Here is a 15,788-nt window from a genome sequence, read left to right as displayed (position 1 = left end):
GTGTAGACTAGCAGCATGGCATCACCTAGGAGCTTGTTGGAAATAGGGGTTCTTGGGCTTCTCTCCATGCTCACTGAAGGCTGCGAGCTAGATTGATTTAGATGATCCTGCTCTAAAATTCCAAGGTTCTAGGGCAATATGTTATATAAATCAAGAAGCTGAGTACCTTTCATGGTAAAGGAGCAGACAAACCACATATGTGAAGCAGGGACTAGTACCATGGGTAAAACAATCAAATAACTCAAATGGAATACTCCCCCAAATTGTTATATCAGCTTTAAATATACTGGAAACAACCTAAACGTAAGCTAGAATTGCCTCTACTCTCTGTGTTCATTCAGAACCAACTGTTACGAAAGGAAGAGGGTTGGAAAGGTTGGACACACGAACACTATATTTAACATCTGAACTGCAGGGAGGTTTAGTTTAGGGATTATAAGACTTCGAAAGCAAACAAAACCGATCAAATGTTTAGTTTGCAAGAAATCAATAGCTATTAACATGACTGTTGGTCAGTTACCACTGACCACATACAAAGGGACAAAACAAAAGACTCTGGTACCTGGGAGTCCTGGTTTTTGTTGTGCATTTGGGTTGCCTGTTTCCACTGATTTATTAATTGTACCAACATCTTTACAGCATTATCAAGAAGCGTGGGATGGACATCAGTCACTTCACGAACAATAAAATAAACAAATCCTGAAAGAACATCCTCCCGCCAATCTGGAAAATCAAGCATTAGTGCCTGCAGGGTATTGAAAGCCAGAGCACGTAGTTCTTCATCCATATGAATTGTGAGCCTACCAAGAACAAAATTCCATTAGCAAACCTCAGAACCTTCCACGTAGTTTCATCATCTAAAACCTAAAACTAAGAACTTAAAAAAAGATGTCCTCCTCCGTGGTTTGTAAGGAGTATGAGGATGGGAACCAATGTTCCCTTTTTGTGTATATTCACCCTTAGGTTATTCTCGTGTTTAAATTCACATATGAAACTATTAATATTGGTGTTTTTAAAAAACTTCAGGAAAGTTTGATCATAACGAAAATGCACTTGAAAAAATACAGATCAGCATATCAGAATTACATTTTAAAAATTCTTTAATCCTTAAAATGCTGTTTTCTTGTAGTCAAAAATTATATCTGCTCATATAATATCTAAGCATTATTTCACATTTATGTAGTCCTTTACTATCACTGGAAAGAACATGATTTGTCTCTGTCCTTTTCATGCTGCTGAGGTTACAGTTAAACTATAAGATGGCCGATTGTGAACAAGAAAATAGAATAAACCCAGATGAAATCAAGTTAACGGAGATAATTCTTGAAGGTGAGCATGAGAGTAAATTTGCAGTAATATAAATGGAATGCACCTGAGGGGAAAAAGGTTGATCTAACACGGAAGTCCCTAAAGGGAGTTTAAATCTAAGCAAATTAGAGAAGAGGCTGTATAAAATTACCTTTTAGAGATACCAAAACAATCGGAGGACATGAACATAATATAAGCTAATGGGTTTTACCAGAACATAAAGAGAACGATCAATAAGAAAACCATAAAAGATGGCCCCAGTAGTGAAGCTACCAATATGTAATAGTCTGTGGGCAGGAGTTTCTGATTTGGGGCTGAACAGGATTACTTTAGCGACTGACCATCAAAACACATGCATCAGTGTTGGAAACAGCTTGAACGAGTAAGGTTAATAGGTGATATTAAGCATGTGCCACAACTACATGCTTAGGAAGCTGCGAGGGTGGAGTCATCCTCACGGACAGAGGAGGAAAGCCGTGGGCTTTAGGTGGAAGGAGATGTCACAGTCTTCACCCTGCTGAACTCAATTCTGGTCTTCACTAAGCCAACCTTCAACCAGCAATGAGACCGAAGAGAAAACTTACTACAGCTAGCAGACTTCAGCAGCCCGTCAGAGCCATCACAGGGGATCAGATTAAGGATCTCTAGCCCAGCGTTCTGTCTCTGATAGCGGCACCAAGGGAGGTACTGTGGAGGCACAGTGACTGTCTCCACGATGCTGACTTTAAAGGTTATTTCAACATCCCTTAAATCTTCATGCCCATCTTACACCTATCTGTGTAACTCATGCTATACACGTATGAGTTCACCACTGTGTAGAGAACAACAGGGTGGCCTGGCTAATTTAAGGCAGAAGAATTAACTTTCCTTAGACATAGCATACAGGTCTACAAATGCATCTTTGTTTTGCTTACTTGCTTTAAAAACAAACAAAAACAAGATTTAGACATTGCAATTCCAAATGATCAGAATGGGGGACAAAAGAGAGCAGAACGCAGAATCTTCCTTTCTGCTGAAGTAAGCTAATTAGTTAATTAATATCACAGGAAAAGGATGCAAAGTAAATCAAGTTGCAAAGCTGTCATTTACTGTTCAGATATTTGCTCCCTTCACCAGGCTCCTTCCATCCCTGACCCTTGCAGAGGGAGTTTCATTTTGGCGGGGGATACGGGACCATTAAGCCACAAATGTGCAGGCGAGTTAAATTAGGGCGAGTAGAAAGAGTGCAACTGAGTGAGAGCTGTTTACTGTTTTCCCAAGAATAACATTACAAATCATTACACCTCTTTTCCTTCCCTAACGCAACTTTGCAACTCTTTAATTCACAGCAAAAAATTAAGACAGTGCAAAGGGATGAATTTATCTCATGGTGTAAAATCTCCAAGTAACTCCTTTTCTCTCCTCGTCATCCTGAATAGAGACAAATGCCATTCTGTATGTCGATGGCAACCTACAAAGGTTGAGGACAGGATAGTGATGGCTGTGTGCGGTGCTAGGTGTTTTCGCAGAGGAGGTCAAAGGGGTTGCTAGAGAAGTCTATTAACTGTTCACGGCGAATTTAACTTAAGTCCGTGTTAAGTGCTTGGCAGGGAGTAAACATCTTTCAGTACAGTCAAGTATCACTGCTCTGTGACAGTCATTACACCTGGCTTTTCATTTAGAGTGGGGGCAAGCAGACCATGGCTCAAGGGCCAGAATGTATGAGGCACCATGGGAACACGGTCACACCCCCTCCTTTCCATGAGGTCCATGGCTGTTTTTGCCCTGCACTGCAGAGAGGAGCAGCTGTGATGCTGACCATATGACCTGCAAATCCTAAAATACTCACTATGTCATCCTTACAGAAGCAGCTTGCTGACCCCTTACCTACGGAATCCCTACGTACATCAACAAAGCAGCTTCCAACAAGCCTTCCCCTCAACTTAGAATTAGCTTTGGAAGCAAGTATTTACATTTGGTTGTCATGTTATTTCTTACTCTATAAAGCTATGACAAACCCAACAGAGGAAACAGAAGCAAAAACTTGAACCCTGCGGGCTCCACAATAGGAAAAATAAGTGAAAACGAGCTCTAGAAATGGCTTCAAGAGTTAACACGGCAGTTAACTGCCTAATGGGCATCACCACACATCTATTCAGGAATAACATGTTATCGAAATCCTAAGAAACACACTAGAAGGAAAGATAGGAAGTCGAAAAGTAGGATTTGTAGAGAGGAATCCAAAAGAACTTTAAAAGTTAAAAATGAGTGGGGAGAATGTGTTCACAAAACACAAAAGACACAATGCAAGTTTAGAAAGTGGATCAAGTAAAGTACTGAACGTGTCCTTATTACTCTGTTAGTGACAACAGTAACAGGAGTGTATTCGAAGTTTAAAGGGATTGAAAGAGGTAAAAATTAACATAGCAAAGAGTGATTCTCAGTTACCTTGCTAACAATTCAATGAGGTCAGTTCTGCTCATACCATCAGGAATCAGCCTTGGAATAGCAGCAACACAAGTCCTAAACAAATCAATTTTGGGTTTTCTTTCCCCTCTGAAAAATATACAACAGGATTTAATACGCTTATTACATATGTTAGGCAATGAAAGCAAACTTGGAAAAATAATTACAGAAAGTAGGAGTCCCCTCCCCCTAAAAAAGCTTAATGTATTTACTATAAAAAAGAATTCATACAAACCCAGCAAATAATTATCAGTTTATAAATAGACAAAAGAATAAAGAGATAACAGGAAAGAAAATATAGCTAGCAAGCAAAAAGATTTTCAATAATTAGAAAACTACAGAAATGATTATGTTTAAATAATTAATTGTATTTAAGTAAATTATGTGGAATACAATTATTTTAAATTAAATTAAATTAAATTAATATCTAACCTTGAATAAAGAATATGTAAAAATTTTTTAATGTTTCATTTATTTTTGACAGAGAGAGAGAGAGAGAGAGAGCATGAGCAGGGGAGGGGCAGAGAAACAGGGAGACACAGAATCTGAAGCAGGCTCCAGGCTCTGTCTGAGCTGTCAGCACACAGCCCGACGCGGGGCTTGAACCCACAGACACGAGATCATGACCCGAGCCAAAGTCAGATGCTCAACCCACTGAGCCACCCAGGCGCCCGAATAAAGACTATTTAATTACTAAATCATAATAAGTAACAATGAGATTATTAAATAACCAAGTATTGGTTATTTTAGGAACCTATAAAATTAATTAAAAAAATTTTTTTTGAGAGAGAGAGAGAGAGAGAGACAGAGAGCAAGCAGGGAAGGGGCAGAAGAAGAGAGAGAGAGAATCTTGGCAGGCTCTGCGCTCAGCGTGGAGCCCAGGGTGGGGCTCTGCTTCACGACCAGGAGATCATGATCTGAGCCGAAATCGAGTCGGACATTTAACCAACTGAGCCACCCAGGTGCCCCAACAAAAATAATTTTTTTCATTTATTATTATACATTAATGAGGGTCTTAAAAAAGACATTCTCATATTCTATTGTTGGTATTGTCTGTTCTTTTCATTTTATTTTCAGAATACACACACACACACAAATACACCTATTTAAATGTTTACAGAATTAATGTCAATTTTGAAAATCTTGGCTCCTCCAGAGGCTTGATACAATTTATTTCTACTATATTTTCTTCTAGTTATTCAATGATTTTTTAATTTTTACTTTAAATATCTAATCTCTTAACACCCTGGTTTTTGTTTTTATTTTGGTCTATATTTCAAGATGAGGATCTTAGTTTATTTTATCCAAATTGTTCTTAAGGTGGGCTAAAAAATTCTCATGTAGAAAAGAATTTGGACGTTTAACGTACTGGGGTCAGTATTCTTTATAGTGGCAAAAGACTTGCTACCTACTCTTAGAGATTTTATATAGTCAGTGTTCTCTTCAGATGGTTCCAATATGCATGAATTTCAGTTCCAACGAGTTGATTAAATAATACCAGTTTCCCTGCAAATCACTATGTAAATAAACAGATGTGCATCATAATCCCTGATTGTGTCACTTTTTTTTTTTTTAAGTTTTATTTATTAAAGTAATCTCTACACCCAGCATGGGGCTCGAACTCAAGACCCCGAGACCAAGAATCGTTTGCTCTTCCACCTGAGCCAGCCAGGCACCCCAATCATGTCACTTTTCCCAAGTCTGTTGTGATTGGTCACTGCACATTTGTTACTTGTTCACACAGACAGCAAAGTGTAACTATGTTGCCTCCTGGTCTCCAGCGATAAAACTCAGGTGATACTTTGCAAACGTGGATAATCAAGGGAAGAAACTGGCCAATAAAGACTAAAGTGCAGCAGAGAAAGGAAAAGTGATACCCCTGTGAGTGAAATTCGAATGAAACTTTACAGGAGGTACAGAGGAAAGAGCCGGCAGGGAATGTTAGCAGACTCCATGCACACAGCCAGAGGAGCCCAGGGAGGGCAGACTCATTCACACAGTAAGGAAGTGGTTGTGACGTAGATTTTCCAGAGGAAGTGATGCAGAGGGGGGAAAAAAATGTCAACACTGGAGAAGTTCTCGGAGACATTAGAAGACGCTAGTATACAATAACTGTATATTAGTTAAATTGAGAGATCAAATATCCAGTTTGGTGTTCTAAAACCTGTGATGCGGACATTAATATGGAAAAAAAAAAATGTCCTGCCTTATTACAGGATATGTGGATACTGACTAGCAAATAAAACAAGTTACTGCCATATAATCAATACATCCTCTCGAGGAGAAAGTCCCTAACATCAAGGAAAAAAGATGCCGGACGGCAAGCAGCGACAAGCCTGGTGACCCGGGGGCCTGAGGCCCTGTCTTGAAAACACTACTTCCGTTATTCCCCTCTGTACCTTTTGTTACCAGGAGATTTTCAAGTTTTCTTTTTTGTTTATTGGGGTTCTGGAAATAAGAGTAGGTGTTTGACTTAATAAGACAACTACATCCACACATATCAAGGGTAAGTCAGATTTATCTATCGGTCATGGAATGAGTACAGGGCCTCGTCACTGACAGCTAAACAGATCCAGGATGACTTCTGCTACTTATGCTAGTTTGATAGCACTTTGAAGAATACAACTGAGCAGGCGGAAGGATTTGCTATATCAACACCCGCAGCAGGGAGCAATATGGGACAGCTGCAAAGGAGAGAGTAAGGGAGCAAGCAAGAATCAATCACGTGTGCCCTTTTATGAAAACTGAAATGGCAACGAAGGGAAAGAGCTTCCTACGTACGTAATCATATCTTCAGGCTCCTTATTGGACATCTGCACGCTAGTCATACACATTGGTCTCCCAACTTCTTTGTCCAAATGTCTGAGAATGCTATCTAATGCTTTTCTCACTTGAGGATAGTACACTGACATTCCTAGAGAGAAAACGTCACGGTTACAAAATGTCAGAAATTAGATAAAGAACAGTCATACTTACTTCCCATAAAAAATAAAAGCCTATCTTTAAATGGCATCAGCTTATTGGTCTCACCAAGGAAAGGAATTTCAACTGTGATACACTCTTCTCCCTAACGATCATCGTTAGTGTACTGGACAGAATATATAAAACTTAAGCACGGAACTAAAATTACTTTGAAGGAAGTACAAAAGGCAGTGAACAGTATCATGTAAGAAAATAAAGGCCAAACTGGAAGACTCTTCATATGAAAACTCAGAGGTATTATCAAACCTGTATTCATTTTTCTATCACTCTCTACTGGAATAACCACACTAGACAAATATATTCATTTTAGATTTGATCATAAATGTTTCCAAAGGAATATTAAATTGTATCACAAAGCAAATTGTCTGGCTGAGTTAACACCAACCTATGACTTTTGCTTCCTCGTCCGTCAACGTTTTATTGAGAAAAATTTTCTTTACACGGAGAGTGTTTCCTGAGGGAAGGATGACCCCTGTTGTTGGCATCGGTGGCTCTCCGTCCTTCTGCTGCAAACTGTCTGCTATTACAAGGAAGACTCTCAGGCCTATGTTCATTCTCTTCAGGAAAAAAAAGTTTCAGAATGAAATCAGAAGGTCAGAAAATATCCTTTTTTCTTGTTAAAAACACCTCGTCAATTAACACGGGAGGGGGGGGCCAGGAAGGCGCGGGAGGACAACCAACCTTTCTGCTCAACATTGTTTAACTAGTTGAGGCATCACAATTTGTTTTACTATCAAATTCCCAAATGCCGTCCCTTCACTTGAGGTCAACTGGCTCTCCTATTCTCTATAAAGCTTATTTCAAACCTCTTCCTGCCTGCCTGCCTGCCTGCCTGCCTGCCTTCCTTCCTTCCTTCCTTCCTTCCTCAGCAGTCCTACCCTCCTACCATCCCCTTCCCCTCTCTAGGCGGATGACAGATCTCCTACTTCACAGAAAGAAAAAAAACCATCAACTGTCCTCAGTCTCTCACTATGGTAACTAACACCTCTTCTCCCTCTCCTTTGATCTTATGACAGTCTTAGGGGGCACTGGGCTTCCTGGTTGTTAGAATTCCATTTGCTCTTGCTTTCCGGGGAATGGGAATGGTACACCACCAATGACCCCTTCTCTTGCTTGTGTCTTCAACATTTCCTTTCCACCGGGGACATTCTGTTACCTGCTGTTCGCTATGCTCATCTTAATGAAGCAAGTCCCCCCCCCCCCCCCAGGGGGTTTCCTGAGGCAACTCTCACTTATCAGTGACAATTCTGCTCAAAAGAGTGGTCGGTTTGCCTGCAGCCTGTTTGACTTTTCAGCAGCACAGGACTGTCAACTATTCCTTCTCTTCCTGAAACACTTCCTTCCTCTGATTCATCTGTGCCATGGCTGGCTGAGTCATCTCTGCTGGCACTTCAGGTTTGGCCTCCTTTAGCCGCAGGGCCAATGTTAGACTGCTTCAAGACGAGGTCTTCGGCTACCGTCTCCTCTCCTCATGTTTTCTCTCCCAAAGCAACTTCATGTATCTACATGGCTTCAGTTAGCACCCACACCACATCACCTGTCAATTTTAAGCCTCATTTCTCTGAACTCGGACCCTCAGACCCACTTGACATCTCTACCTGGATGTCAAAAAGATGTCTCAGGTTTGACTCATTCAAGCCAAATGTACTTTCCCCTCAAACAAGGTCCCTTCTCAATGTTTCTTTTCTCAGTTGGCACTCTTCTCTCTCCATCTGCACCACCACTGTCTCCGCCCAAGCTGCCATTTTTTCTGACCTACGCCAGTGGTCTCTAAGGTAGGTGTGTGCATCCCCATGGATGTGCAAGATAGCTCGCTGGAATACAGGAAGACAATAAAACTTTTATTTATGGTTTTTTTTTTAATCTAAATAAGATTAAGATTTTAAACTTTCCTCATCTTTATATACAACATAGTACTGGTGCCCTCCCTCAGTCTAAACATCACATGGTCATGTCACATAGTCACAGAAAACATCTTGAAGAAGTGGGAAAGCTCCATAATGTACTGGGTTTCACAGAAGGACCCACACGTACTCATTCTTTTGGTGTGTTGCAATTTGCTTGTGTTTGATTAAATGGATTAATGGATAATTTTTTTTCTGGCTTTAACTAAACTAGCTCTCGCAAGCTTAAAAAGATTCTGAAGAGAAAATGGAGACTGACAATAATACTAACAGAGTAAGCCCATGGAAAAGAACAACAAAACACAGAACTCCCACTCTTTTACTCCTAGCGTAAGAGCTTCAGTGAGGGAAAAAATTATATTCAGAAATAAATTTATTCAATGGGAGAAGACGTTTTTGAAAATGGATGTTCAAGAAAATCTCATTACATGATTTTGATGCTGGAAACCACATTCAGTATATCATCTATAAAAACACTCATTTCTCATTTCTGCTCACTGTATATACCTAGAAATAATTATTCATGTATCTTAAAAATCCTACAAACGAAAAGCTTCAACAACTTTCCAACTTTTTTGTTAACTACATAAATGTATGTTTTAGGATTTGATTATGAGAAGGACCAGCACAGTAATTTTAAAGAAATAAAGAGATAACCTTTTTATATTCTCCAATGTTACTTGCAAAATCTTTTGAACAATCTAAAAATGTAATGTCTAATGAGTGAGTTAGGGTTTACTAAGTGAATAACAGGGCCACAGAAGTAGGAAATATTTAATATTTAATTCTTTTGCCTTTTTATTTTTATCAATCTCCCTCTGGGGAAAAGGATTTTTGCCCATGTTGTCTCTAACACCTACAACAGTGCCTGACACATTTTTGGTGCTCAATAAATGTAAAGTAAATTATATTTATTTTTAAAAATCTGATACGGATATTAATAAATGAAACCTGAGCTCATGTCACAACCTTAGAAGTCAGCTACGCTGACTCATCTGGAAAACATCCTCCCTTGATAATTTTTCACCCTACTTGAAACTACTGCTAAAATTGAGTTGGCTATCAGAAAGGTGAAATAATTGGTCCTAGATCATCACACTAGTAATTATAAGTAAAGCTTCTAACTAGAGATTTGAGCTTGAGAGTTCTGAGTCCAGAAACTGCTCTAAAAAAAAGTTTAAATAAAAAGATTATGAGATAGGATAATAATTTTTTTACCTCTGGATTAATGGTGAAAGTTTTAGTAGATTTTCCAACACTGAGAAGATCAAATATTATTTCTTTCATTGCAAAATCCAAACGTTCCTAGAAAAAAATAGCAATCAAGACATCTTTATAACTTTCTACTACTATATGTTGGGTACCATGTTAAGAATCATACATATAATGGCACCAGGTTTGTATCCGTAAGATCTAGGTGGACAAAAGAAAAATATGTATGAATTAAGATTTTTAAAAAATGACTATAAATATATTATTTATCAAGTGATTTAATGCCCCAACAAACAGGGTAAACATTTTAAACATTCATTTACCAAAATCATATTCAAAAATCTAAGTGAAGAAATTCCCAGAATGATGGCAAAAGGGAGTCCCGAAACAACAGGCATGCGGCAGGCCTAGCGAGCGGTGAGTTCACACAGGGACGGTAAGAATAGGTCTCCAGGAAGGAAATCTCCAAGGAAAAAGAAGATCAGTAAGATTAGCTGATGTCTGAGAGGAGTTACATAGTTTTCATGGAGTGTTGGTATCAGGTGATTAATCCAAGGGGGCGGACAAGATGCGAGGGCAAGAGAAAGGAAAGAGATGTGAGCCAATGGCAAAAGTTTTGTAAATACTAGATCTTTTTCTTTTTTAATGTTTGTTTGTTTATTTATTTATTTATTTATTTATTTATTTATTTTGAGATTTTGAGAGAGAGAGAGAGAGAGAGAGAGAGAGAGAGAGGAGGAAGGACAGAGAGAGAGATGGAGGGAGAGAATCCCAAGCATGCTGTCAGCTCAGCCCCCAACATGGGGCTCGAACTCACAAACTGTGAGATCATGACCTGAGCTGAAATCAAGAGTCACATGATCAACCGACTGAGCCACCCAGGCACCCCACTAAACACTAGATCTAAAGCACAGTTTGCTTTCATTCACCTTACCGACACATTTATATCCATCCAATTATCATTAGTTCTGGGCTGCCGTAAATAGAAATGTATTCATTTTGTTTAAATATTCCTTATTTCTTTACTGTTAAAAATAACATTACAGATCATCTAAATTGTCACAGTTTTAGTTCAAAGAGACCACAATGAATATTCTGGAATCAAAGCATTTTCCTTAGCTGATGAAGTAACCTTACCTATGCTTCTTCCAGGGCTGACGTCCCCAAAGGGAATGTGACCAAATGTGACCTGGATCTGCTTGCTCAGCACCTGTTTAATCCCCTTCTAATAAACCTTCCTTTACTAGTAGAGACTAGAAAGCTAAAATTGTATTTCTCAGAATGCCTCAGAGCAGTGGGCTTTAGGATGTGATTTAGACCCTACCAACTGGTATACTCATGTGAGTCTTTGGGAACTGACGTATAGGAGGAAGAGGAGGAGGACAGGAAGGAAGGAATCCTCTACTAGTGGGGACCATGGCAGCAGCAGGATTCTGAAAGAACTGTGATGACTTCCTAATTTGGCAGCTTTTTGTCTGTGGCAAAGGCCACAGCTACCTCGATAGCCCAATTCTGCAATATCCTCTTAGTCATTCATAGTCCTACCAGTGATTCGATTCTGTGAACCATTTATATTCCTTCAAAGCTCCCTTTGGGTTCAACTAGCTACTGTGGATTCTAGTATCTGTACCTAAGAAACTAGATGAATGCATGAGAAAACAATTTGCCAAAAACCTTTGGAGATACTCAGGAAGTAATTAGTCAATGGAGCAACAGCAGGACTGAGAAATACTTCCTTGACCCTTCCTAAATTAAGTGCTCCACCTGTGGGTCCCCTTGAGTTCTGTTATCACGCTTTTAGATGTGTAACAAATTTTAAAACTCCAAATTACTTCAGTTATTGTGAGGTAAGGCACTTACCTGAGCAATGAACTGGATAATCTTCACAAATATATTGAGAGGTGTATCACGAGGAACCACACTACGTGAACCTTTCGGAAAAAGTGCTGACACTATGCTCATAAGACGACTATGAAAAAAAAAAAAAGACTGAGTCACAAAGAGATAATGACATCAACAAACATTCTTCCTATTCTTCATAAGAGGTCAAGAAAATGCATTCTCCTTCTCAAGGTCTTTATAAAATGTTAACTATAATGCCATCAGTGTGATTTTTTTACCAAGATCTTTATAAAATCCATTTTAATGCAAAGGCACTCACCTCTGAGTTACAGTGTTGCTTTCACATTTTATTCTAATTACATAAACCCACAACAATCTATACAAAGATTCCAGTGCAACTCGAGACATTTTAGGATCTTTATTCTGTTCAAAAACAAGAGAGAATAAAAAATAAACTTATTAAACTACTTGCAATCATTTAAGATTAAATACAATCTCTGCCAACAACTAAAAGCCCTTATCCCACTCCTCTCTGTATTCAATCTAAAGCAGGTTTAAATATGTAAATATACGTTCGGTATATAGTAAGTACAGAAAGCTGAGAGGTAATTCTGAGCCATTCCTTTAGTAAAAATATCAGAAGGATATTCATACTTGACAGAACTCCTATCTTATACACACATCAACCTACTTGGCAGTAAACAGTTCACACAATATTGACATCATGATAGAAGGATTCCTTATCTTTGGAGCAATTCACTGCAGTCCAAACTTAGTTAAAACTTAGGCCACCAAAGGTTATTATGGGTACTTGCATTTATGAAATAACGCAAACTATTGCTGAGTGATTATCCTTACAAGAGGGACTACGGAAGAGCAAGGACTCTGAAGTCAGGAATGACTGGCCACACCTCACCTTTGGGGGCACTTTTATACCGCTTGGTACCACAATTTCCTCACCTTTAAAAATGGAGATAAAATGGTACCTACCTCACACATTAAGGAAGTTTTTGTGTGAAAAACACTCGGAACACTGCTGGCACATGTTAAATGCTCCATAAATGTTGTTATACCTTTAAATTTTACTTAGACATTACTCAAATTATTATCATTTAGAATAAGAAAATTATTTCATTTCAATCACAACTTGATCAGCAAACTTTTTCTTCATACCACTTATTATAAAAAGTAAGGTTCTCAGATGACCGGTCATGTAATGAGATTTAATGCTGAATTTTGAAAATGTAGCTCATGATCAACTTTATTAGGAGAAATTCTTTGTGTATGTTGATTGGTTGTAGGATGCATTGACTGTCATAAATCAGCATTCATTTAATTTAGTTTGGGGGATTTCTTATTGTTGAGTAATTATTTTATATACAGCAACAAACAAAACAGAGTTTTAAAATTCTAAGTAATTTAGCCATTCTATTTTACTTTTTCTTGAGAAATAGAAAAATGGACAACTATGTATGATTAAAAGCAATACAAAAAGATAACAAATGACAAGTAAAAGAAACAGCGATCAGAAAATAGAATTTTGCTCATCTATGTGAAGAATTGATATAATGAAGAATGGAATACCAATTATTCTGCTGGTCAGTGTCTCAACATCAGTCCCTACTTCTATTGCCAAATCATAATGATTCCAAATTTCAAATACACTCCCCAAGTAGTCATTAATTACTAACGTAACTAAGGTAACATATAAAGTAGTAAGTAATGTGTGCAGCTTACTGGTAACAACCAAGCTTTTTATAGTACTTTCTTTTCTATCACGTAACTTTTTTTTTCTGTTATTGAAATGCAAGATATCAGGTATCAAAAAATGTTCAATTAGTTTGATGTACATTCCAAATAGTATTTTCACATTAAATTATAGTTTCAAAATACAACTGATACAAATTAATACATGTTATATATTAAAAATATTTAAGTCCAATTCCACATAAAAATGTCTTCATATAAATGGTTAATAAAGTATTTTGGATTATTTTACGTGAAGGGCTGAGATATCTAGAATGAAAAAAAACTTGATTTTCAAACTTTCCAAGATGGACTCCTATGTTTACAAAGCAGACTTATTCTACACTGAACAAAGCCAAGATGAAAAATGATACATCAATTATTGTGTATTCAGCCACTGAAATGCTGTCAAACATGTCTGAATAATAAAAACATCCTAAAATGATCTGAGCCTTACCCAAAGAGTAGATAATTCCCCAGTCACCATTTTGGTATAATACGAATAAGCAGATTGTTACATACATTAGAATCCAATAAACATTTGATATGTCCAGTATGTTCTTTGGCCGCAATCATTTTAATGTATCTTTCCCTTTTTTCTACCATGAACCAAACCCAAAATATTTTGCTTAAAATCCAAACCAACAGGAGACAAGTTTTAAAAAGCCATGCATCAAAAATCATACTTAAAATCTAAGCTGTCTCCTTAATTGCATCGGAAAATGTTTTTTTTTTTTTTAATTTCGTCTATAACAGTGTCACTAATGTAATGTTACTTAAACAACAAATTAAACAGGATATTTTAAAATGGAGGATTTTGGTTAAGAATCAACATTCATGATCACTTGTAGCTCGTAAATTCATCTTCTTGGGATGACATTAATATTAAACATGTACAGTGTCCCTGCTGTGTGCTAGTCTTCTTTTACAAGAGGAGAAGCGGGCTGGAATAAATACATTAGACATGCAATGCAACAATGGGTAAAGAAAAAAAAAAGCCACACTTAAAGGAGATAAAGCAATATTTTACTTTGTAACATCAACACAACTCACCTGGAGTGTTTCTATTTGTTTTCTGATACTGTTGTTAGATGGCATCTAAATAAAGCAATGTGAGACAGCAAACATAAACATGAGACACAGCACATGCATGTTAGATGAAAATAAGCACAAAACAAGACAGCTCTTCACCAAGGCCTCTATTTAGAAGAAATTTGAAATTTCCAAGACAGTGGCCAGAAACACTAAAGGAAAAAAAAAATCCTATAACTTGGGATACATTCTATATAATCCTTAAACTAAGAGAAAATATTTAAATTATTAAGTACCTAAATTTTCCTCTCAAAGCACTGCACTCGAGTTCTAGCAAGTTTGAATTTTTAGAAGAAAATAAGCATGCGCTATAGAAAACAACCTTCAACTTATTTTTATCTGAACTCCACTACTCTTATTATTTCCCCCCCACACCCCCTCTAATTATTCTTCAGAAACCTTACAATCACTTTCCACATAATAACCTCGACTGATAAAAAGATAGGGAAATAGGAAAACTACCAAATTCTGTTTAAGGACAAAAATGACAGATGTGACATCTTCTGTGAATTCAAATGGATGTTTTCTCATGCTATTTATGGGCCGATGGGGCAAAAGCCCATGTTCCGTGGTCACCACCTTCAAATACTGCTATGGTAACTTTTTAAAAAGTGTACAATATTAAAGATTCTATTTATTCTTATGACTCTGGAGAATAATGCCTTTTTTAATACCCCAGAATGACAGCCAGATATTGTCTGAAAATATCTAGTACAGCAAAACTCCTTATAGTCCATTAACAGATAGCAGGTGGATCTCAAAGGGCAAACATTATGGAGCTGAAGAGATCTAGATGCAAACCTATCTCTATCACTTTTTGGCCCCCTGACCGTGGGTTACTTATTTATCTTCTTTCAGCCTCACTTACAGTAAGAATTAAATGAGAGATTGTATTTAAGCATCTAGTATATAGAAGTATTAATAAGAATCAGCTTTAAGAAGTAATAGGTCTAGTAAGTAAAAACTTGTTATGGATTTTTTTGAAATCATGAGGTTTCTTGCATGTCAAAACAGAATCACTTTAGGCCTTTATCTTGAACCAGTTTTTCCTGTGTGTGTGTGTGTGTGTGTGTGTGTGTGTGTGTGTGTGTGTATGTGTTTGATAATAGCTATCTTAATGGATGTGAAGCAGTATCTCCATGTGACTTTGATCTCTATTTCCCTAACAGTTAGTGATGTTGAGCTGCATTTGCTCTTAGATAAGCGTTAAATTGAAAGGAGATGCCTGGTTCAAAATCTAGCAAACACGTCATCTCT

At 37.6% G+C, this 15,788-nt stretch overlaps 1 protein-coding gene across 11 annotated transcripts in view; it reads right to left on the bottom strand.

Moving 5' to 3' along the window:
- Window positions 1-15,788, bottom strand: part of FRYL (FRY like transcription coactivator) — a 274,545-nt gene that overhangs the window by 96,158 nt on the left and 162,599 nt on the right. For 8 of the 11 annotated variants that reach the window (XM_040484078.1, XM_040484071.1, XM_040484087.1 and 5 more), the window contains 8 exons: window positions 14,493-14,537; window positions 12,013-12,116; window positions 11,712-11,820; window positions 9,858-9,944; window positions 7,121-7,292; window positions 6,535-6,667; window positions 3,736-3,843; window positions 563-800 (listed from right to left, as the gene is read on the bottom strand). In XM_040484078.1, coding sequence (XP_040340012.1) covers window positions 563-800; window positions 3,736-3,843; window positions 6,535-6,667; window positions 7,121-7,292; window positions 9,858-9,944; window positions 11,712-11,820; window positions 12,013-12,116; window positions 14,493-14,537 — 996 coding nt within the window. The remainder of the gene's footprint in view (window positions 1-562; window positions 801-3,735; window positions 3,844-6,534; window positions 6,668-7,120; window positions 7,293-9,857; window positions 9,945-11,711; window positions 11,821-12,012; window positions 12,117-14,492; window positions 14,538-15,788) is intronic. The other 3 variants (XM_040484050.1, XM_040484056.1, XM_040484066.1) reach the window with 1 other exon arrangement.

This window comes from Herpailurus yagouaroundi, unplaced genomic scaffold (assembly GCF_014898765.1).
Source record: "Herpailurus yagouaroundi ecotype Mexico unplaced genomic scaffold, PumYag 28, whole genome shotgun sequence".
Lineage (NCBI taxonomy): Eukaryota > Metazoa > Chordata > Mammalia > Carnivora > Felidae > Herpailurus > Herpailurus yagouaroundi.
The sequence above is the reverse complement of the archived record's forward strand: the minus strand, read 5'-3'. Positions and strand labels throughout refer to the sequence as shown.